Here is a 20,895-nt window from a genome sequence, read left to right as displayed (position 1 = left end):
GTGTACAGTTTTAGAGGCATCATAATCAGTCTCTTCCTCCCATCTCGAGTCCTCTGCCTAAGAATCCCCCGGCTTTTCCTGGAGCAGAGGCTCCGGAACCTTGCTTCCCTTTCTAGTCATTCACACCCTCAATTCCCCATTATCCAGCCTTAGCTCAGCACCAAGGACAAAACAGCCACCCGAAGAGACGGTCCCTGCCCTCCTGGAACTGGGCTTGAGGGAGAGAAACAAATGATGTAAAAAGTGATAGCAGGAAAGTTCTGATGATTGCAAGATCTGTGCAGGAAATGCAGAAGGCTAATTTATTCTCCTCAAGGGTAGGAAGAGGGAGGAGAGGTTCCAAGTGTGGTGGTTTTGTTGCAGGAAGGGGGACCCTTTCCAAGGCCCAAGAGTGGGCTCTTGTCTAACACTCAGAAATGAATTGTCCAAGGAGACACATGTGCTAACAAAGCAAGAGATTTTGTTGGGAAGGGATGCCTCGGTGGGGAGCAGGCGGGTAAGGGAGCCCAGCAGGACGGCTCTGCCATGCAGTCTCGGGTTTTATGGCGATGGGGTTAGTTTCCGGGTTGTCTCTGGCCAGTCATTCTGACTCACCAGTCCTGGTGGCACGTGCATTGCTCATCCAAGATGGATTCCAGTGAGGAGGATTCCAGAAAGGTGGGTAGGACATATGGACTGGTGTGTCCTCTCTCCTTTTGATTTTTCCCAAATTCTTCTGGCTGGTAGTGGCTTGTTAGTTCCATGTTCCTTACCAGGACCTTCTGCTGTGAAATAATTCATGCAAGTGGATGCTGCAGTGCCTGGCCAGGGAGGGCAGTTTCCGTCAGTGCTTCCCCTAACAGTTGCAGAAAGTCTTTCCCAGGAGTTGGTGTTTTTGTGTGAGGCAATGGAGCCAGCCAGCCCAGGAACTGGGGGGATATCCTTCCAGGCAGAGGGAGCTGCAGATGCAAAGGCCTTGGGGCAGAAGGCTGCTCATAGCAGGCCATTGTGGCTGGAGAAGAAGTCCCAGGTGGAGAGTGGTCAGAAACAGAGCCACAGAGGCCAGCAGGGCTCCCTCGTGGAATCTTGTGGGGTGGGATCTTATGGGACGGTGCAGGAAGCCTGACTTTTCGTCAAGTTACATGGGAAGTCCCTCGAAGATTTAAACTGGGGAGTGCATGGCCTGTCGTATCACACTTCACACTTCATGCTACACGGGGTAAGAATATGGACTAGGAGTCCCAATGTAGTCATCCCAGCTAGCCAGGGCGGTGGTCTGAGCAGGAACGGAGACCAGAGGGGTGGGCAGAAGGCAGTGGATTGAGCATATGTGGTAAAGATAGAGCTGGCCAGGCTTGCCTCTGGAAGGCAGAGGGGAAATTAAGGCCAGAACGGAGATATTTGCCCAAAGCGAGCCTCTCAGAGGATGGTGGTGCCACGTGATGATGAAGCTGGGAAGAGCGGGTGGGGGTGGGGGATGATCTGGACACGTCGGGTTTGAGACGCCTATTAGGACTCATGGTGGGATGTCAAGCAGATAGATCTATGAGTTTGGAGCTCAGGGGTGAAGTCTGGGCAGAGATATAAATTTGGAAGTCATCAGCATACAGATGATATTTAAAGCCCGCAACAGTTCACCAAACCCTCCCCTTCCGTAACTTAATCTTTCACAGGATGGCACATTTTCAAAAGATCGAGGACCAGGAGAGCCGGTTATCCCCACGCCAGCCCTTGCAAATAGGCCTCCTTGATCTTGGCCATGAAAACATAATCTTCAGACTTTAAAAATCACAGTCAGGAAAGTTCGAGCAAGTATGTGGAGTCACAGAATTTATTATTTAAAATATCCCTCTGCCATGGATCTTGCCAGCTACCCGGAGACAGAAGGTTCCCATAAGCTCCCCTCACCTCGTTTTTATTCTTCCATTTGGGTGCCTCTCAAGACTTCGCGGTGGCAGCCCTTGTTCCAGAGGTCTCAAAAGACCCAGGAGGCGAGGGAAGACTGTCCTAGATTGCCACCAAGGGTCCCGACAGAGTAAAGGCCACCATGGGCCCCGGGGCGCTTTACAGGAGGTGTTTCACCCCTGCCCTTTCAAAGTGGCTGCCTGCCCCTGTCCAGGGTGCGGAATTTAGTTCCTTCTCCTGCTCCCAGCCAACAGCAGGAGAGGTTGAAACCGACCAGGAAACACACTCTTCCTCAGACGCCCCTGGCCACCCCAGCTGATGGAGGCAGAATCGAGAGAAGAAAAATCAGGAAGCAGGAATTGTCTCGGTCACAGTGGCTCCGCAGTGGCAACTGCTAGCAAGGGTGCGAGTGGCTGGGCTGTGGGGAGGGAGGTTCTGAGCCAGGTTCTGAGAGCCAAGTGTTTCCTCCCTGCAGAGGCGCTGGGGAGGCTGGAGGGGGCCTGGAGCAAGCCGGAGCAGGTGTCTTCCCGGGCGCCCCCTCCCCCTTCCTCCCACCCCCCAACGCCCCGATCTTCTTTGAGTGGTGTTTTGGAAATATTTCCAAGCGCTCCGGCAATATCCTGCACACTGTCTCCGCCTTCCCCTGGGAGTGGCTGTCCGTGCGGAGAAGGTACTTGCTCCCAATCCAACTAAATTGTTATTGACTTGTGTTCTCTGCGTTCTGCAAACATTTCACTCAGCCATCGCCAGCGAGGCCAGGAATCCCTGCTAGGGCTAACGGGGAAACCAGCTGTGCCGGGCCATTTCTCCTGCTCTTCCTCATCGATCACAGAATTAAACTGACAGAAGGAGAATTTCAGAGCAACTTGGGAGGGGAAGGGGCCGAGCCCGGATTGGATGAAGGTTCAGGGACCTGGGGACCAAAGTGCTGGAAACAGGGGCCAGAGGAAGGTGGACTCGCCTCCAGGTCTGTGGCTGGTGGCAGGGGGTGGCCGGGTTTGTTTCTGAACCGTGGGCTGGCGCAGGCCTGAGAAACCCAAAGAAAACACACAGACAAGGAGGTTGTCATTACTGCTTGAGGACCACAAGTGAAACTAGTGGGGTTCTGTCGGCAGAGGGGAGAGACAGTGAATCAGGCCGCAGCGGTGAGCCATCGACTAAGATCATGGGTCTTTATTTTGCCTAGAAAATAAAAAAGAAAATAAAGTGGGTTTTCCGAATTAACATTATTATTAATTGTATTTAGTTTTGGCTGTGCTGGGTCTTCGTTGCCGCACCCGGGCCTTTCTCTAGTTGGGACGCGTGGGTCTCCTCCAGTTTGCGGTGCTTGGGCTTCTCATTACAGTGGCTTCTCTTGTTGTTGGCCTCTCTTGAAAAATAAGATCTGACCACTCCTGGTCCTGCATTCGCAGAGGGTAGCTGGGACCGGATTACATGGACTGTTTGTTTTATTGTTGTTGTTTTTCCCCCTTTTGCCACAGTTCGCATCCCTTCCTATAGTCACCACTCAGACTGATTGACTCCATCACATTCCTCCCTGGCCCCTTTAGGCCTTTGTGCTTACAGATTCTCTTACAAACAGCATCCCATCTTCGCCCCTTGAGATGACATTACTGATTCTTTCTTTTGAACCTCTACTCCCAACCCAGGGACTTTGACAAGAGGAAAGGGACAGGGAGCTAATGCCAACCAAGCCCCCAGAAATGGGAAGATTCCTCCAGGCCCAAGACAGGAGAGTGGGGGACACCTTCCAGCCTCTCCTGGTTTCTTTTTCTTTTTTTTTGGTCCTCTGCAGTGAGTCACCTTCTCCTGGCCTCTCCACTGCCTCCCCAGCCTGTACAGGCCACTCCAGCGTCTATAACTAATGCAGACACATGCTGGACCAAGCCCCAAAGTCCCCAGGCTTAGCCCAGCCCCACGACCCTACCAGGGACTAAATCCACAATAGTCCAGGCCAGGCAGCTTCACCAACCCCTGTGGAGGGGAACGCACCAGTCCAGCTTCCTGTAACTCCTCGGCCCCCAGGATGCCCAGAACACAGCAAGGTTGACCCACTGGGCTTCACCGGGAGCCAGAGTCCTGAGCACTGTGAGTAATCACAGCAGTGGTCGTCATAACAGTGCCCACCCGAGGCCATTTGCATCGGAAACTCTGGGGCTAGGGTCCAGATATCAGAGGTTTTCCAGATGATTCTATCAGGCTGTGGGTTGGGAACCAATAGCTTCTTTTTTATTTTTTATATTTTTTTAGATTTATGTGTTTATTTGACTGCCCAGTCTTAGTCGCACCATGTACAATCTTTAGTTGCAGCCTGCGAACTCTTAGTTGCGGCATATGGGTGTCTAGTTCCCTGAGCAGGGATCGAGCTTAGGTCCCCTGCATTGAGAGCTCAGAGTCTTAGCCGCTGGAGCACCAAGGAAGTCCTCAGTAGCGCCTGGAGAAAAAAAACAGCTGATGGAGGCAAGGGGGTGCTGCCACGTGTCCTGCATCTGTTTCACGCCCTTCCTGTCTAGGAGCGCCTTCCGAGGAGTCTGGGCCGCTGGTCCCCCCTGCAGGGCGGCCAGCAGAACCAGGGGACACAGGTGTCTCTGGGGCATGACAGGAAGACCCCGGGACCAGCGCAGTCAGGGTCCCACATGGGCGCGTCTTCCCCAAAGCCCTAGAACGGCTGCTTCCACGTCTGAAAAATGGAGCAGTGATATCTCCCGGCTCGTGGGAGACCTGTGAATCCACGCCCAGTCCACTGGCTTCCCAGTTTCCTGAGCACTGCCCACCCTCCGGGTGTTCTTCAAAGACACTGTGTTTTTACACCTCTGCGTACCCGGCACTAGGCTGTGTTTGTCCGCACCTTATTTGTTGACTCCTCTGCAGTGGCCACTTTGGTCACACCCTTTCTCCAGATAGGAGCGCGAGACTCGAGTAGATCAGAGGTGACCAGGGATCTGTGACTGAGCGCTGACAGCCCAGCTCTGCCAGCCCCGGGACCCCAGCACGGCCTCTGTGGCTGCTGCTTCGGTCTGTCATTTGCAGCTTTCTTGGCAACTGTACCCCTCACACCAGGCCTGGTACAGTGTGTGTGTGTGTTCAGTGACTACTAGTGTGTGTGTGTGTGTGTGTGTGTATTCAGTGGCTACTAGTGTGTGTGTGTGTGTGTATTTAGTGACTACTAGGGGTGTGTGTGTGTGTATGTTCAACGACTACTTGCTATGAATGACTAAAGACTGGAACCTCAAGGCCTGAGATCAGGAGAGCAGGCACTATCCCCATTTAACAGATAGGAACACTGAGGGATGGAGTTAAGCAGCTCCCTTAAATCCTTGAGGTGGCAGAGGTGGGCCTGGGGCCCAGTCTCCAGCCTGCTGGCTCAGAGAAGATTCTTTCAGATCACATGTGGTTCTTTGGGAACCAGCTGTGCTCTGAAAAGGTACCTCCCTGAAACAGCCTCTTTGTACCAATAAAGTGCCATGGTTTGGTCGTGGGAGGTAGGCTAGTCCTCTCTGTACACAGTGCTGGTTATTCTGTGAGCATCTAGTGTGCGTCTACTGTAAACAGAGTCCTGGGATGCAGACCTGTCTGGGAATCTGAGGGTTTTGCCCATGGGGTCTGCAAGTCTGGAGCGTGGGAGGCAGGGCTACCCAGGAGCAGGCAGCCTCAGATGCTGGGCCAGCCCTCGGGGTGCCCAAACCACCCCCACCCCTGCCGACATGACCCATACCCCGTGTCTCCAGCACCCTCATGTCCCTCGATGGCCTGGGGCAGCAGGCCATCTGAAGGTGATGGTGCCCTGTCTCCACCTGGAATGCCACCCTCCACTACCCACCCCAACCTCCTTCCTCTCCTCCCCTCGAGGGACAGATGAGAGAGAGGGGTACACCTGCTCCCCTTTCCCCCGCCGCCCCCAGCCTGTTGGAGTTGCCTCTGTTTCAGGTTTAATAGGGGAAACCTGCTAGGCAGGGCTGCACTTCACAGTTTGCCTCACCTGCCCTTTGTCTCGGGAAGCAGCGAGCTTGGGGCCTCCCGGAACAGACAGAAAACACCCAAATGAGCGAGGCCTCTGTCTCCAGGGGCAACCAGCACCCAGCCCATCAGTTACCCGTAGTTGGGGACGTGGGCCCAGTGTGGCCAGGTTAGCCAGTTTCAAGAGAAACTAGAAATGAGACTTGTGTAGCCTTTCCCTGCTACGTGCCATTCGGTCACCAGGAGACACTTGGTGTCTGCCGTTTGCATGCCTTAGTTTGGGTTCCCCGGAAGCAGCCCCTGAGATGTGGGTAAGGCTCCCAGCAGAGCAGCTGGGAGAGGAGCCGGTGAGCAGTGTACGTGCAGTGTGCAGCCCGGGGGGCCCCCTAGAGCTGTGCCGCTCCAAACTGTCCCCCAGAAGTCGAAGAAGCTGAGACATCTCTTCAGGCGCTTCTGCCCCCAGCACTGCCAGCCTCCCCTGGGCCGGGTCCAGGGGTGCCCTCGTAGCCAGAGAAGGCCCCTGGCCCTCCATGTGGGTAGGGAGCCGTTAGCACGTCCCCAAGTTGCCTGCTAACGCTGAGGGTGACCCCCAGGAAAGAGTAACCGCCACGGCCACTGTTACCTGTCGAGGGCCGGTACCGCCGCTCTCGTTCATTTCACGCAGGAGGGAGGTGGCCTGCCCACGTGTTCTCAGTCACTGCACCCGCCAATGTCAGTTGGGGTTGGCTCACCTTCGCCGCATGCCTCGTGGGTGCTGGGCTCTGCTGCAAAGGCCTTCAGTGCCTCTGCTCTTCTGATGGTTCTTCGGCCCCCGAAAAGCCAGGTGCTCTTCAGTACCTGCCGAGACGGATCGCAGAGCAGGGAGGCCCCGGCCCCCGGGGGCCCCACAGGGACAGCAGCCTCATCTGCAATCCAGGCAGCCTGGCTCCAGCCAGCCACGCCATCAGTCGCAAACCCCTCGTCCACAGCCAGTCACACCAGGGTCCCTTCTAGAACCCCCTCCTCCCCAACCAGCCATGAAGCTTCCTCTCCTCCCAACAGCCCCGTGCCCCCGCCCACCCGCTCGCACCCTTCCCCCTGCCCGCCCCCCGCCTTGCACACAGGGCGACAGCGCCAGCCAGGGATGGGAGAGAGACACGGGCTGGCATCCTGTCAAGGAATTAATTGAAAAATAAAATCATTAGGTGGGAAACTCCAGAAATGCAAAATGGTGGTTGGAGGGTGGTTGGGGGGTGGGTGGGGGGGACGAGGGCAGGACTGGGGGGTTGTTGGGGGACGGCTGAGCTCTTTGTCAAGTTAATTTCTCGGGTATTGATGTTTGGTGACATTCACTTGTTGTTTATCTTCGGGTGCAGCTGTAGTACGGAAAGAAAACGCACAGCTTGTTTCGTTTATTTATTTTACACCTTTCTCTGGCTCTGCATTATGTTTGTTTGGTGAAAACCCACTGAGGCTTTTGATGTCGGGGAAATAGGATTTGAGCAGCTGTTCCCGGCAAGCGGGGTGCTCCGCGTGTAGGCCGGGCCGGCAGGGGGTGCTGGGTGTCGCTCAGTGGGGACTCGGGGCCTGACACACCCTCCAGGAGGGGCGGTGCTGGGGGCCCAGCCTGAGCCAGATACACCAGGCCCCCGGGTGCTGAGCCCTCGGGGGGCCAAGCTCCCATAAACTTGCTAATGCTCGCCACCGCCCCAGGAGGTAGATGAGCCCTGTGCGCACCTCCAGTGGACCGACGAGGCAGCCGAGACCCAGGGCGCGCAAGGGACCTGCCCAAGGTCCCCGAGTGCACAGCGGCAGTGCTGTGACCTCAGACCGTGTCACTGTCAGCTGGTCGCTGACGGCTCCCCCCGCCCCACAGCCCCCAGGGGAGACCCCTGCACCTCCGGTTTCTGACTAGAGGAGGGGGATTGGATTGTACTTGCTTTGGCCTTGATGAACCAAATCACTTCATTCATTTCCCTTTTATTGATCACCTGCTATGTACTGGCCTTCCTATGACAGCACACCGCCCCCCGCCCCGCCACCAGTGGTGCCCCCAGGCCTGATGGTAGAGGGGCACGTTACATCTGCACCTCCGATGTGAGTAACAGTAACAAGGGGAGGGGCACGTTATGTCTGCACCTCCGATGTGAGTAACAGTAACAGAGGTGGTCTCGGGGCTGCCGTGGAGCCCCGACACCAGGTGCTGGTGCCACTCTTTTCTCTCCTTCAGTCCTCGCTGCAGCCCCAAGGCAGGCACTCCTAGTGGCCCATATTACAGATGGGGAAACTGAGGCCCAGAAGGCTCAGTCTGCGGCACACAGCCTCCAGCCTCCGGTCAGTGCTTGGGCTGCGGGGTCAGTGCCCGCACAGGTGCTGGGGGCAAGTCCAGGGGCCTTGAGGGGTTTTCGAAGGAAGGAGGAGCCCTCACCCTCAGGGGAGGTCAGGAAGACAGCGGACGGCAGCCACAGAGAAGAGGGGTAGGGGAACAGCCATGCCCCCCCATTTTATACATGAGGGGTTCAATCCCGGACGGGGCACGTGCCCTGCCCAGGGTCACCCAGCACAGGAAGAGCCGAGGTCAGTGCGGCCAATCCTCAGTCCAGACTGTGACCACCTGCCCTGTCAGAGTCCTGGCTGACCTGGGCCCCGCCACACATTCCCGCCCCCAGGGGGCCCGTCAGGAGATGCTCCTCTCCTCCCAGCACAGAGCATGCGTGTTGCAAACTGGACTGTCTGAGGTGGAAGCCAGGGGCTGCCACGTGTTAGCTGGGGGGCCTCGGAGGTGCACGCTTCTGTGCACCTCTGTTTTCCCATCTGTGAAGTGGGGGCAGTGACCTCACACCGGGGGCGGGGCAGCTGCGTAAGACTCAGGTGAGACCCTGTTTCTAAAGTACCTGTCCCGGGTGAGTTTCCTCTTCCAGCTGTGCCCACACCGGCCTCAGTTTCCCCAGGATCGGCACCTCTCGTCCTGCCTCTGTTTAATTGTCCTGACAACCGCTGTTTTATTATTTAAAAGTTCCCCACCTCAGTGCCCAAGAACGACTTACTCATTCATTTTCTCATTCATTTGTCCATTCTTGTGTTCACCAGATGACAACCTACTGTGTGCTGGGCCCTGGGACAAGATCGCCCCAGTTCCCATCTCCCGGGCTCAGTCGGGCAAGGCTAGGCTAGCGTGGTGCTGGGGACACTCAGGTGGCAGGGGGCCCTCAGTGCCCCCAGGCCCCTGGGCAGTGGGCCGTGCTTCTCTGAAAGGTCCCCCAGGTGGACCGGCGCCCTTGGGGGTGCCCTGTGCTGGCCACTGGGGGCACCAGGAATTTAAGCCACAGTCACCACCTGCAGGGCACCCCTGGGCCAGCTGGATAAGAGGCACCAGGTACCTGGCACTGCCCCCTTACCAGTCTTGGAATCACGGGTCAGGCCGAGGGAAAGAAGAAACAATTCTGCCAAAGTGAAGATGGTAGCTGCCACCATGAGGACTCCCGCTGGCCGCCACTAGCTACCCCCTCGGACCCCAGGCCAGCTTAGGAGATCAGGGACCCGCCGTCCCCAGAGCTCATAGCCACCCCATTGTCAGTCACGGGGAGGGGGTGTCAGTGATGGGCCTGCAGGCTCTATTTGCTTCCACTTCCCGGCTCCTACTACCTGCCCACAAATTCAATTTCCAGAGGCCATTGTGCACCTCTGGTGATTATGAGGAAACCCGGGGTGAGGAGAGGAAGGGGCTGACTGCGCTGCAGGCGTCCACCTCAGCTCCTAGCCCGTCCGGTTCCCTCTCCCGCCGCCTCCTCGTGACTAACGATGCTGGTGATGCTGGCGTGGGGCTCGCTCGGGCCATGCGGGCCCCCCTGCCTTCTTCACCTTCCCCGAGGGGCCAGCTCCACCACGTCGCCCCTTCCTGCCCCATTCGCTCAGCCTCCCATCTGACAGATGCTCACAGGCCCCCACTAGGTACCCAGCAGTGTGCTGAGGCAGGGAACATGGCTATAAACGGGACAGTTCTGTCCCCAAACGAAGCAACGCCCGCCATCGGTGGTGAGAAGCGCTTCAAAGTGAGGGGGTTGGAGAGCGGGGGTCCTCACTGGGGACGAGACGGGGGAGTGGGGGTCTCGGGGTAGGAGCACACCTGGCAGACGCAGGGAAGGGCCGGTCCAGGTGAGGCCCTGGGACCGCCTCTCTGCACTCAGCAAGAGCTCCCGGAGCAGAGCAGGAGTGGAAGGATCCGTCGGGCAGCTGTTAGGGACAGGGTAGGTGGCCGCAAGGGTGAGCGCAGAGGCCAGGAGTCCACTGAGGAGTGGGAGTGCTCGGGTCAGGCAGGTAGCCTTGGAGAAGAGAAGGGCCAGTGATGGTGTCAGTTTCGTAGGAATGAGATGAAGAAATAACCTCAGAGACCAAGTCACTCTCCAAGGACCACCTGGAAGAGACCCAAGATGCTTCATGTCCAGGGCAAGCGTTGACTGGGCCCTGGGGAGACCCACTGCAGAAGCCCCTGACCCAGTGGGGGAGGTGGCCACTGAGGGTCATGAGGGCGATTAGTTCCACCCGGAGGACTTCACAGAGGAGGTGTTGTTTGAGCCAGAGGAGGAGAGGGGATTGGGACAGCCTCTAACAGCTGCCTCTAAACAAGCTCACCATGAATGAGTGGTTAGATTAGCAGGGGACAAAGTCAGTCTAAGCTAATGTTCCCGCATTTCCACAGTTCCTCTCCTGGAGGGCCAAAGGGACCAGCACATTCTCTCGCCTGACCCTTTGTCTCCCTGGTGATCTCTGGGCAGCACCAGAGTCTTTTACAAACATAGGAAAGACTATGGGCTTTGATGTGTCTTGGGTCCTGGCTTCACCACTTCCTAGCTGAGTGACCTTAGACTTAGCTGTCATCGCTCAGTTCTCTCACTTGTGTGGGGTAATGATAATAGCTGCCTGTGGAATTGTGGAGAAGATAAGAGCTGTAGCACATAGGAGATCATCAGTAGTGTTTGGAACACAGAAGACATACATTTTGCTGAGCCTACCACGTCCGTCCTGCCACACTGCATCTCTATCCCTTTCCCCATCTTCTCACAGAGAGCTCCTCCACATTCTTCAAAGCCCAAGCCAAATAACCCCTCTTCTCTAAAGGCACCTCTATAATTGCTATTCCCTCCATGTCGCCTCTGGAGTCCTTGAGCATCTCGTCACCCCTCATTTCCTGAACACCTGCCATATGCCAGCTGCCTACTGCCCCATTGAGAGTCCATGACCGCCAAGAAAACAGGAATAGTTCCTACTTGTCCCCTGACCGCCACCCTCACTTGGCTCAGCCCCTCTGGCTCCCTCTGCACCACGCAGAGTGCTGTAGCCTCTGCCCCCGTTGGGAAGCGCCTTACTCCCTCTCTTCCCGGGTGGGTGGATGATGGGCAGGGATGGCTGGCAGCACTGGGAGAGGGGCCACCCCTGGGCGAAGCAGAGACTAACCCTCCACGTTTCTCTGCCTTCCTGCCTGTGTTCTCTTCCCCTTTCTCATTCCCCCTTTGATCCTCCTCCTTCCCACCCCCCGACCCCATTTCTTGTCTGGTCTTATTCCTTCTGTCTCCTCTCTCTCCTCCGTGTCTATATCCACTCTCCTGTCTCCACCACTTCCCTGTCTTTCTCCAATTTCTTCCCCCTCTCCTCCCCACCCCCTCCCTCCTCCTCTCCATCCTCGCTGTCTTCCCGCCTCCCAACCCCGTCGGCTGTTCTTTCCTCCTCTCATGCCATCTGGGCTCCCACAGAGCCCCTGAAGAAAAAGCGGTCTGTGGTGTTGGACGAGATCCTGGAGCAGCTGGAAGACAGTGAGGACGACGGCGAGAAGCAGACCCTTCAGCTGTGAGCTGGCGCCGAGGGTACGTGCGGCGGGGCCCTGGGGAAGGGGCGCAGCCGCGCCGGCTTCCGCACCCCCTACCACGAGGGCTGGGGCGGTGGGCGGGAGCCCCGCGCTCCCCTGGTCCAAGGCCAGAGGGGATGAGGGTCTCAGCTCACAGCCCAGGCATCGCGGGCTCTGACCACGCCTGCCCTGCACCCGGCACTGGAGGCCCGGAGAGCAGACGGGGCACCACCAACGCTGGGGTATCCCGCGCGGCAGCACAGGGACCCGAAGTGGCCAAACCTCCCAGCCCCGAGTCAAGCCCAGCCACTGACTGCTCCCACGAGTCCCCCGACTCGCTCCTCCTCGCCGCAACCCCGAGATGCAGGCAGGGCCCCATCCGCCTGGTGCGAAGGTCAGAGCACAGAGGGACTTCAGGGTGCTCACTCCAGGGCGGGCAGCTGCGTGGCAGCGAGGACCTTCAGGCCCCACTGCCCACGAGCCCAGAGCAACCCCCAGGGTGACGGCCGCTCTGTGTAGTTGGGCCATCTGGGCGTGATGCCCCCTACCCCACTCCCCCGCTCCAGCCAGCGCAGACCAGGGACCCCAGCCGAGTCAGCTCTCCTCCCTGGCCCCGGCCTCTACCTTACTAACTGGTTCCTACCACATAGGGTTTTAGCGAGAAAGACTCGAATTCATCAGAAAGAACGCAGGCACGGTGCTGAGCGTGTAAGGCGGCTCCAGAAACGTCTCTTATTGTCCTCTCCTAGGGCTGCTGAGTTCCCGCCTCCTTCTCATCATGGGACGAACGGCTCAGAGTCCGGGACATGTCCTCTGTCCTGCCTCTCCCTCACCACTCGGGACTGCGAGCCGTGGTTTAGTCACCAGAGCATCCTCCGTCCATCCACGCCGACCATGGGGCCACTCACGAAGCACCAGGCTCCAAACTCAGACACCAGCTCATTGGTAGAGCTCAGCTGCATCCACTAACGGCGGACACCCTCTACTTACGGGCCAGGGACCCCACGAAATGCGAGCAGGTCCCCAGTCCTAGACATCGGGGTCCCAAGGCTCATCCCAGACTTGGGGTGCCCTCTTGCCCACACCTATTGGAGATCCCAGCCCAGCACCCACCAAGATGAGGGTGATGGACAGGGAAGAGTAGTAGCCCATCTGCCCTGAGCCTGAATCCCAGCCCGGCCGCCCCCAGCTTTGTGACTCTGGACCAACAAGGTCCCATCTGAGCCTCAGCTTCTCTTTCTGTAAAATGGGCGTGATCTTGTGCCTACCTCACAGATGGTGCTGGGACCACACCAGTCAATCCAAGTAAAGCCCAGAGCAAGCACTCATCGGCATTTTCATTTCCCTCTTCATTTGCAGGGCTGGGTGGCTCCGAGTCAGAGCCCTGGGGTCTTCTGACTGGCTGTGTAAAATTTGCTCTGTGTTTTTCTGGGAGGACTTTCTGATCCACATTTGGCAATTTCCAGAGTGGCCTGGAATCCAGGCAATACCACACAACGCTGACCGCCCTGCAAGGCTGAGCGTGTCCCCCGTTCTCCGGGGGGCAGGTGCCTCCTAACCCATCCTAGCCCAAACTTGGAATGTAAAAGACACAGAAGTGAAAGACACAGACCCAGTGTGTCTCATCCAGTCTTTATAGTGGCGTATCCCCCAAACCCCAACATCAGACCATGGCGTCTGGGTAGGGACCCTCGGTAGCCAGGCTCCCAAGTTGCCACGGGTCCCAGGAACAACAGGGCTCGGGTCCATACCCTCCCTCCCCACTGCTCGCCCTTTTAGGGCCCATGTGGATTCTCCTGAAATAAGATTGCAGGCCTGGCATGGAAGGAGGCGACTTTGGCACTGACCTCAGTGACCCAGATGAAGGTACTAGAACGTCCCCAGAGAGGGGTTTGCCACCTCCTCGTTTTGCGGTGCCAGCTCGGGCCCTGCGTTCAGACCATTCTGAGCTCCTAGTGACATCCACCACTCGCCAGCCTGGTGAGCGTGGGGCAGTGACTTAGCCTTCGCTTCCTCACTCTCCCCACTTTTAAAATGGGCCAGTGCTGACAGTGCCTCTGCCGCAGGGATGCTGTGAGACCAGAGAGCTTCGGGCACCCGCGGGATGAGGCTCCGTCTGACGCCCGGGCCTCGAGTCTTTCTTTGACCTTCTTGCCTTACTGCCTTCCCTATGTCCAAGAGGAAAAGCTCGCAATCCACAGACCAAGCCCAGGGAAGCTGAGGAATAGCATGGGAGTGGGGAGGTCAGGAAGCTGATGGTCTGAGGGAACCGCAAGGGAAGAAACACCAGCCACTCACCCAGCTGCACACAGAGAGACCACGGCCCCTCCCTTCCTGCCTGCCCGCCCCAGCCTGGCCTCTCTGCCTGTCACCCTGGGGGCTCCCTGTCTGGGATGGAAGGGCCCCCCACATAAACAAATAGGAGCAGTTCTTCCACACCCCTAGAGATTTCAGGGCGTCCCATCACCCCACCTTCGTGCCACTCCTGGCTCTAACAGACACCAACAGCAGACCTCACCCTTACCCAGAAGCACTGCATTGTCCACACACAGCCATAAACTGGATCATAATAGGTACAGTTTAAAACCCTTTGGCAACCCCCACACCACACTTAGAATAAAATCACCCTCTTCACCAGGACAAGAAGGCCCTGTCTCATCTGCCCTGCCCCTGATTCACAGCCCTCTGGCCTTCACAGCACAATCTACCCCAGGGCCTTTGCACTTGCTCTATCCTCTGCCTGGGACATCGCCCTTCCCCAACTTATTCCCAGACTGTGTCCTTCACCACCCCCACCCTACCTGCCACTTTCAGAGCTTACTCTAAGCTTCCCTTGCTCACTCAGAGTCAGCCCGCCCCTGACCACCTGATCTCAAGCAGCACACACAGCTGGCCTCTCTGCCCAGCTCCTGCCCCCACGTCCCTTCTCAGCCTGTCCTGTCCCCGAAAGGCACAGGGGAGAGCCTGGAGTTTGAACAGGTGTCTCAGGAATACTGAGCCCCATCCCCACCCTTGCACCGGGCCTTTGCTGTGGCATGCAGGCTTCTCTAGTTGCAGTGTGCAGACTTAGTTAACCCACGGCAGTGGGTGGTCCGTTCCCTGACCAGAGATCAAACCCATGTCCCCTGCACTGGAAGGTGGGTTCTTAACCACTGAACCACCGGGGAAGTCCCTGAAAGTAGTTCTTTAAACAGGAACTACTAAAGCTCTCATCATTTTTATTATCGTAATCATCGTCATTATTGTTAATTGTGGAAGGAAGTGTTACTAGGTAATGATAAAGCCCTAGCTGGCCCAGAGGCAGCCCACCTTTTCCCCCTTGAGGACAGGGACCAATTGGAAGCATTTTAGGGAAAAGGAATCCGTCCAGCGAGTGCCAGGTGAGCTGGGAGACTTCATGCCTTTGAACCAAGGCAGTGGGGAGGCTGATGGTCACCGGGTTCACCTGGGAGGTGGAGCTTGGGGGAGCTTTCAGGGAGAGGGCTCCAGGTGAGCTTGAATGATCCTGGGACATCGCTGGTCCCAAACTGAAGATCTTGGAGAGAGATTCCAGAAATAAAGCACAGCAGTCACGGCTGAAGAAGGATGAGCCTTCTGATCTTCATGTAGACAGGAGATAGGCTCACCCCTCCCCAAAGGGCCTCTGTCCCACCAGATGGTCCAGGGAGAGCTGGGAAGAGCCCCTGATGGGGGCCAGACTAGAGCAGGTGCCCAAGAGAGGGCAGGTGATGCCAAAAGCCCGGGGAGTATGAGGTCAATGGGGCCATCTGTATCTGGACAAGGCCTCTGGGCTCGGGGTGTTGACACCTGGGGCCTGGATGGGAGGAGGGGGGTAGGGGTGCAGAACACATGGGTCCCCGAGTCCAGGAAGGCCTGGTTTAGGATCTCAGCAATGCCACCCACTGCCTGTGTGACCTCAGCACCTCTTTCCTTGATTCTCATATCTTTAAAATGGGTGTAAAGAGAACCAGCCCTGCAGGATTTTTGTAAAGACTAACTAGAAGATCTTTGATGGGAGATTCCCTGGTGCTGTGACTGCCGTGGCCCAGTTCAGTCCCTGGTGGGGGCACTGAGATCCTGCAAGACATGTGATGCAGGCAAAGGGAAAAAAAAGAAAAGAAAAAAAAAATCATGGATGGAAAGGATTTAGCAGACTATTGGGCTTCCCTGGTGGTTCAGGTGGTAGAGAATCCGCCTGCAATACAGGAGACCCAGGTTCTATCCCTGGATCAGGAAGATCCCCTGGAGAAGGGAATGACTGCCCACTCCAGTATTCTTGCCTGGAGAATTCCATGGACAGGGGAGCCTGGCAGGCTGTAGTCCATGAAGTCACAAAGAGTCGGACACAACTGCGCAACTAGCACTTTGATTTTTCATACCTGATGAACTGTAAGTAATGGTGAGTGAGTGAGAGAGAGTCACACAGTCGTGTCCGACTCTGCAACCCCATGGACTGTAGCCTGCCAGGCTCCTCTGTTAATGGGGATTCTCCAGGCAAGACTACTGGAGTGGGTTGCCATTCCCTTTTCCATAAGTAGTGGTGGTAGTAGTGGTAATTATGATCCTTTTTATTATCCAACAAAGAAGAAAACTTACGGGGCTACACCCAGGAAATGCCTAAGAAGTCAGTACGCATACATGCCCGACCACCTGGGCCCACGCTGGAGGCACAGCGGGGCTGGGTGGGAGTCAACGGCAGGCAGGGCATAATGGGAAGGAGCCCTGGTACCCTGGAAGGCAGCCTGGAGGGGGTGCCCTCTGCCCAGCCGACACCCGCACTGACCGTCCCTCCTCACGCAAAGCCTACAGCAGACCCGGAGGGGCTCACGGCCGCCCGTCCCCCAGAACCACTGCCTGGGTGTTGCTGTGCTCTTTCCTAACCCTTGCGATCCTGGGGTCACCCGTGGGCAGCAGCACCACCCCCACTGTCACCTGTAAGCCAGGCTCAGGTCTTCGTGTCAGCGCTTCTGGGCCATTGCACAGACCCGAGCCGTTTCAAGAAGCCCTGGTCAGCATCCTGCTGGCAAAGGCCCTCAGCCTTGGGGTGATGCCAGGGTGTGAGGCCTGCCTCTTTCCTCCCAGGGGAGCCGAGCTGACCGTCCTCAGCGGGTTTGCAATCGGGGGCTGGCATGGAGGCCGACGAGACCAGGGAGAACCCAGGTCTGAGCAGAAGCACCTACCCCCGGCATCTTGTGGTGTCTCAGAAAGGAGAGTAGGCAGGTGGGAGGGAGGGCAGAGGCCAGAGACAGACAGAGGCTGGTGCAGTGAGTCCTCAAAGCCAACTGCTAATCCTCACCCCGTCATTCATTCACTCATTCATTCACCCATTGCACACTGGGCGTCCCTGTGGGCTCAGCTCTGTGCTGGGTGCCCAGGATGGTCTGCATCCAGACAAGGGTCTGTCTCCCAGGCTCAGAAACCCACCAACCAGGCAGAAGATAAATCTCCAGCGGCCTTTGCCCCCATGGTTTTTCCTCCTTTCCTTTCACGGCCTTCCTTGGGTTCTTTTGTCTTTTGTGGCAGGACCCGTCCCTCCCAGCGCCCTCCAGAGCTCCACAGCCTCTAGGAGGGGATTAGTGCAAGCCGAGCATGCAGGCTTTGGTGAACAGAGCCGAGTTTGGTTTCAACATCTAATTCAATTTGTTCTGCCGAGATTGAAATATGAAATGGTTGCCAGTCAAACGTTCAAAGGACGGCGAAGGGAGAGTGAGCGCCTGCTGAAATTTAAATTTTAATGAAAATGACTTTAACCCTTTGGTACTCCTCTCAGAAATGGAACATGTGCTCCCATCCCACAAAAAAAAAAAAAAAAAAGCCTCTCGGGTTCTTTCTGCTGAGCTTCGTTAATAATATGCGATCATTTTTTTAAGCAGTATTAATAATAGCGGATTAATAGAATCCTGGGTTAATAATAATCTGTTCTCCCATGTTGCCCTGGCTGTTGAAATAAGCACCTTCCCCAAGCTGACTTTTCCAAACCCTACACTGGACAGTCCAGGCTCCCCTGTTAAACGGCCCTCATAGAACTGCCGTGTTAGAGCGCCTTCCTGGCACCTGTGCTGTCTTAACCGCTCAGTCGTGTCCAACTCTTTGTGACCCCACGAACTGTAGCCCACCAGGCTCCTCTGTCTCTGGGGATTCTCCAGGTAGTAATACTGGAGTGGGTTGCCGTTTCCTTCTCCAGGGGATCTTCCTGACCCAAGGATCGAACCCAGGTCCTCAGCATTGCAGGCGGATCCTGGCCCCTGTCATGGCTGTAAATGGTTGTCTGTGACATGTTTTCCTATCTGTCCTCCCTCTTGAACTGTCAGCCCCTGGAGGGCAGGGGCCGCCTCCCTTCTGTGCTCACTGCATACTCTGTGCCTGGCAGGTGGGTACGTGTGTGCTAAGGCGCTTCAGTTGTGTCCGACTCTGTGCGACCCTATGAACCGTAACTCCTCTGTCCATGGGATTCTCCAAGCAAAGACACCGGAGGGGGTTGCCATTTCCTTCTCCAGGGGATCTTCCTGATCCAGAGATCAAACCCACATCTCTTAAGTCTCTTGCACTGGCAAGGGAGTTCTTTACCACTAGCACCATGGAGGTGCTTGTAAATATCTGATGAAGGAATGGATGCCGCTTGTTCCTCCCAGCCACTGTGGAAGGGAAATGTACGAGATGTACAGAAAGGGAGCATCAAGGGGGCAGGCGACGTACCCCCAGGTGACATGGCGCAGGGGCTGCTGAGTGACACACGCCCGGCTCCGCACTCTTCTGCCGGGCAGCACATGCTTGCCAGAGACCCTGGCCCTCTGCAGGCTGTGAGTGCACGCCCTCTCCTCGCCCTGTGTCTGGGGCGGATGGCACTCCTGTCCCCATTTCACAGATGAGGAGCCTGAGGCACAGGAAGGAAGGCCAATGTGTGCCAGAACTCAAAACCCAACCTCAGGGCAGCTGGAATGAAAGCCGTCAAATCACTTTCCCCCCACGGAGGCTCTTCTTGCCCAGCATCTACCTGCCATGAACCCCTAACAGGCTTTTTGATTTGGTTTTTAACACCATCAAATGCCATTGATCCCCAGTACATGGGAGCCTTTTGGGGGCTCAGTGTGGCTTTGGAGGGCACCAGGGTAGAGAGTCGGGGTGATGGGGCACCCCCTGAGACTCCTGGAGGACAGTCGGCTCCTGAAGCAGAGCCTGTGGCCTCAGCGCTGGGGACTCCTGTTGCTGCAGATCCAGGGAGAGGACAGAACCTGAAACACCTGGGCGCGTGCATCCCACAGATGTTTACTGAGGCGTCTGTGTACCAGGCCCAGCCCTGGGTGCTGGGGGTAACACTCCAGGGTCCCCAGGAGCTGTCAGTGGAATATGGAGAGACAGCAAGCAAATGTTTCCTCCTTTGGTGCCCCTGAGGCTGCTATTCATGCAGGGGTGTCTGGAGGGGCCAAGGGAGGGCTCCCCGAGGAGGTGGGGTGAGAGCAGAGTGGGTAAGTGGCAGGGCAGGAGAAGCAAGGTTCCTGGGAGGGAGAGCCCACTGCACAGGCTCATTTTGGCTTGGGAAGGGGGGTACGGCTCTAGCAGTAATCCAGGGGAGATGTGGCAGCTTTGACCAGCGGAAGAGGTGACAGGGTCCCAGAAAGTGGAGCCCAGGAGACAGACTAGAGGTCTGGTTGTAGGCTCTGTGGACTTTAGCACCTAGAAGAAAGAAGGCAGTGTGTGCTGAGACAGGCCAAGTGCAGGAGCTGGCCCAGAGGGAAGCCAGGAGCTGGATTTTTACTGCGTTGAGCTGGAGACAGCCATCAGGTGGAGATGGAGAGCTTCCTGGTGGATGTGCATCTCTAGTTCGGGAGAGAGGGCTGGGTCAAAGGCGTAACGAGAAATCATCTGTTTTTCCCTTTAAGAAATCCAAAAAGCAGTGTGGTACTCACAGCCCCATGCAGGAAGAGCTGGGATGTCCTCCTCTCTCAGAGCTCACCAGTTCCCAGTTCATTTTGAAGCTACTTTTGTAGGGTTCCAAACTCTTTGGATCCCAGGACCCCTTTTCCCAAGCAAAAGCCTCATGCAGAACCTCAATGGAGAAAACAGAGAAAGTAGAACCGCCGTATTCAGTCAGGGCACAGGGTCTGGTCCCCATGTGTTCATCCTTCCCCTCGGCACCTGAGTAGGTGGAAAACTACTGGCATAAACATGTCTCATGAAGCACAGAATACAGGCTTCCGTGGAGTGAGTGCTAAGTTGCTTCAGTCGTGTCCAACTCTATGCGACCCTATGGACTGTAGTCTGCCAGGCTCCTCTGTCCATGAGATTCTCCAGGCAAGAATACTGGAGTGGGTTGCTGTGCCCTCCTCCAGGGAATCTCCTTGACCCAAGGATCGAACCCACATCTCCTGCAGCTCCGGCTTTACAAGCAGATTCTTTACCACTAAACCACCGGGAAAGCCCTTCCATGGTACACGAGATGATTTCAGGCAGTCCATGTGCTTTTATTTTTTTAACTTATGGGTTTATTTTCACATGTATATTACAATTAGGAATACATAGCTAGCTCATCAAGCCAATGGTTTTGCCAAACTCTAAGGAGCAGGTAAAAAAAAAAGAAAAAAGTGAATTTGTATAAAGAAAATTCTTAAGAACATGAATGTGATGCAAAGAAGTGGTAGACAAGGAACTTGAGTGACCTAAACCAGGAGTTCATAGGCTGAGACCCATGGACCAGGTCAAGCTGCTGCCTGTTTGTGTAAATAAAGTTTTATTGTCACACAGCCACACCTGTTGGCTTCCAGATGGTCTGCCTTCCTGCTGATTCAGCAGAGTTGAGTAGTTATCAATACAACAGAGACTGTATGGCCTGCAAAGCCCAAAATATTTACTGTCTGGCCCTCTATGTCAAGTTTGTCTGATCTAAAGCAAGCCCTTCCAATCTTACAGCTCAGCAAGCCTGCGCCAGAGAGGGTGGGTGGCTTCCCCAAGGTCACACCACAGCATTGCTCCCCATTCTGTGCCTTTTTCACCCTGCCACCTCTGCCCAGACCCCGCCAGGCTCCCCAGGCTGGAACCCCAGCTCTGCCGCTTACCTGCAGCATAACCTTGAGCTCGCTCCTCGACCTCTCTGAGCCTCAGTCTTCTCATCCACGAACTGAGAACTGCAGCCCTACGACTCCCGAGGCTGAGAGAATCAAACGGGTACAGTGTGATCCCTGCCACGTGGTCAGCACTGGACAGGCACTGTCGTTACCCCATTCCCCTAGGAGCAG

General features: G+C 56.3%; 1 protein-coding gene across 2 annotated transcripts in view; it reads left to right on the top strand.

Moving 5' to 3' along the window:
* The window catches only part of RBM19 (RNA binding motif protein 19), a 124,286-nt gene extending 106,923 nt beyond the window's left edge, over nt 1-17,363 (top strand). For both annotated transcript variants that reach the window (XM_065904710.1, XM_065904709.1), the window contains exons 24-25: nt 11,571-11,681; nt 12,412-17,363. In XM_065904710.1, coding sequence (XP_065760782.1) covers nt 11,571-11,668 — 98 coding nt within the window. In that variant the 3' untranslated portion in view covers nt 11,669-11,681; nt 12,412-17,363. The remainder of the gene's footprint in view (nt 1-11,570; nt 11,682-12,411) is intronic.
* Nucleotides 17,364-20,895: the final 3,532 nt, after the last annotated feature.

This window comes from Muntiacus reevesi, chromosome 13 (genome assembly GCF_963930625.1).
Source record: "Muntiacus reevesi chromosome 13, mMunRee1.1, whole genome shotgun sequence".
Lineage (NCBI taxonomy): Eukaryota > Metazoa > Chordata > Mammalia > Artiodactyla > Cervidae > Muntiacus > Muntiacus reevesi.
The sequence above is the reverse complement of the archived record's forward strand: the minus strand, read 5'-3'. Positions and strand labels throughout refer to the sequence as shown.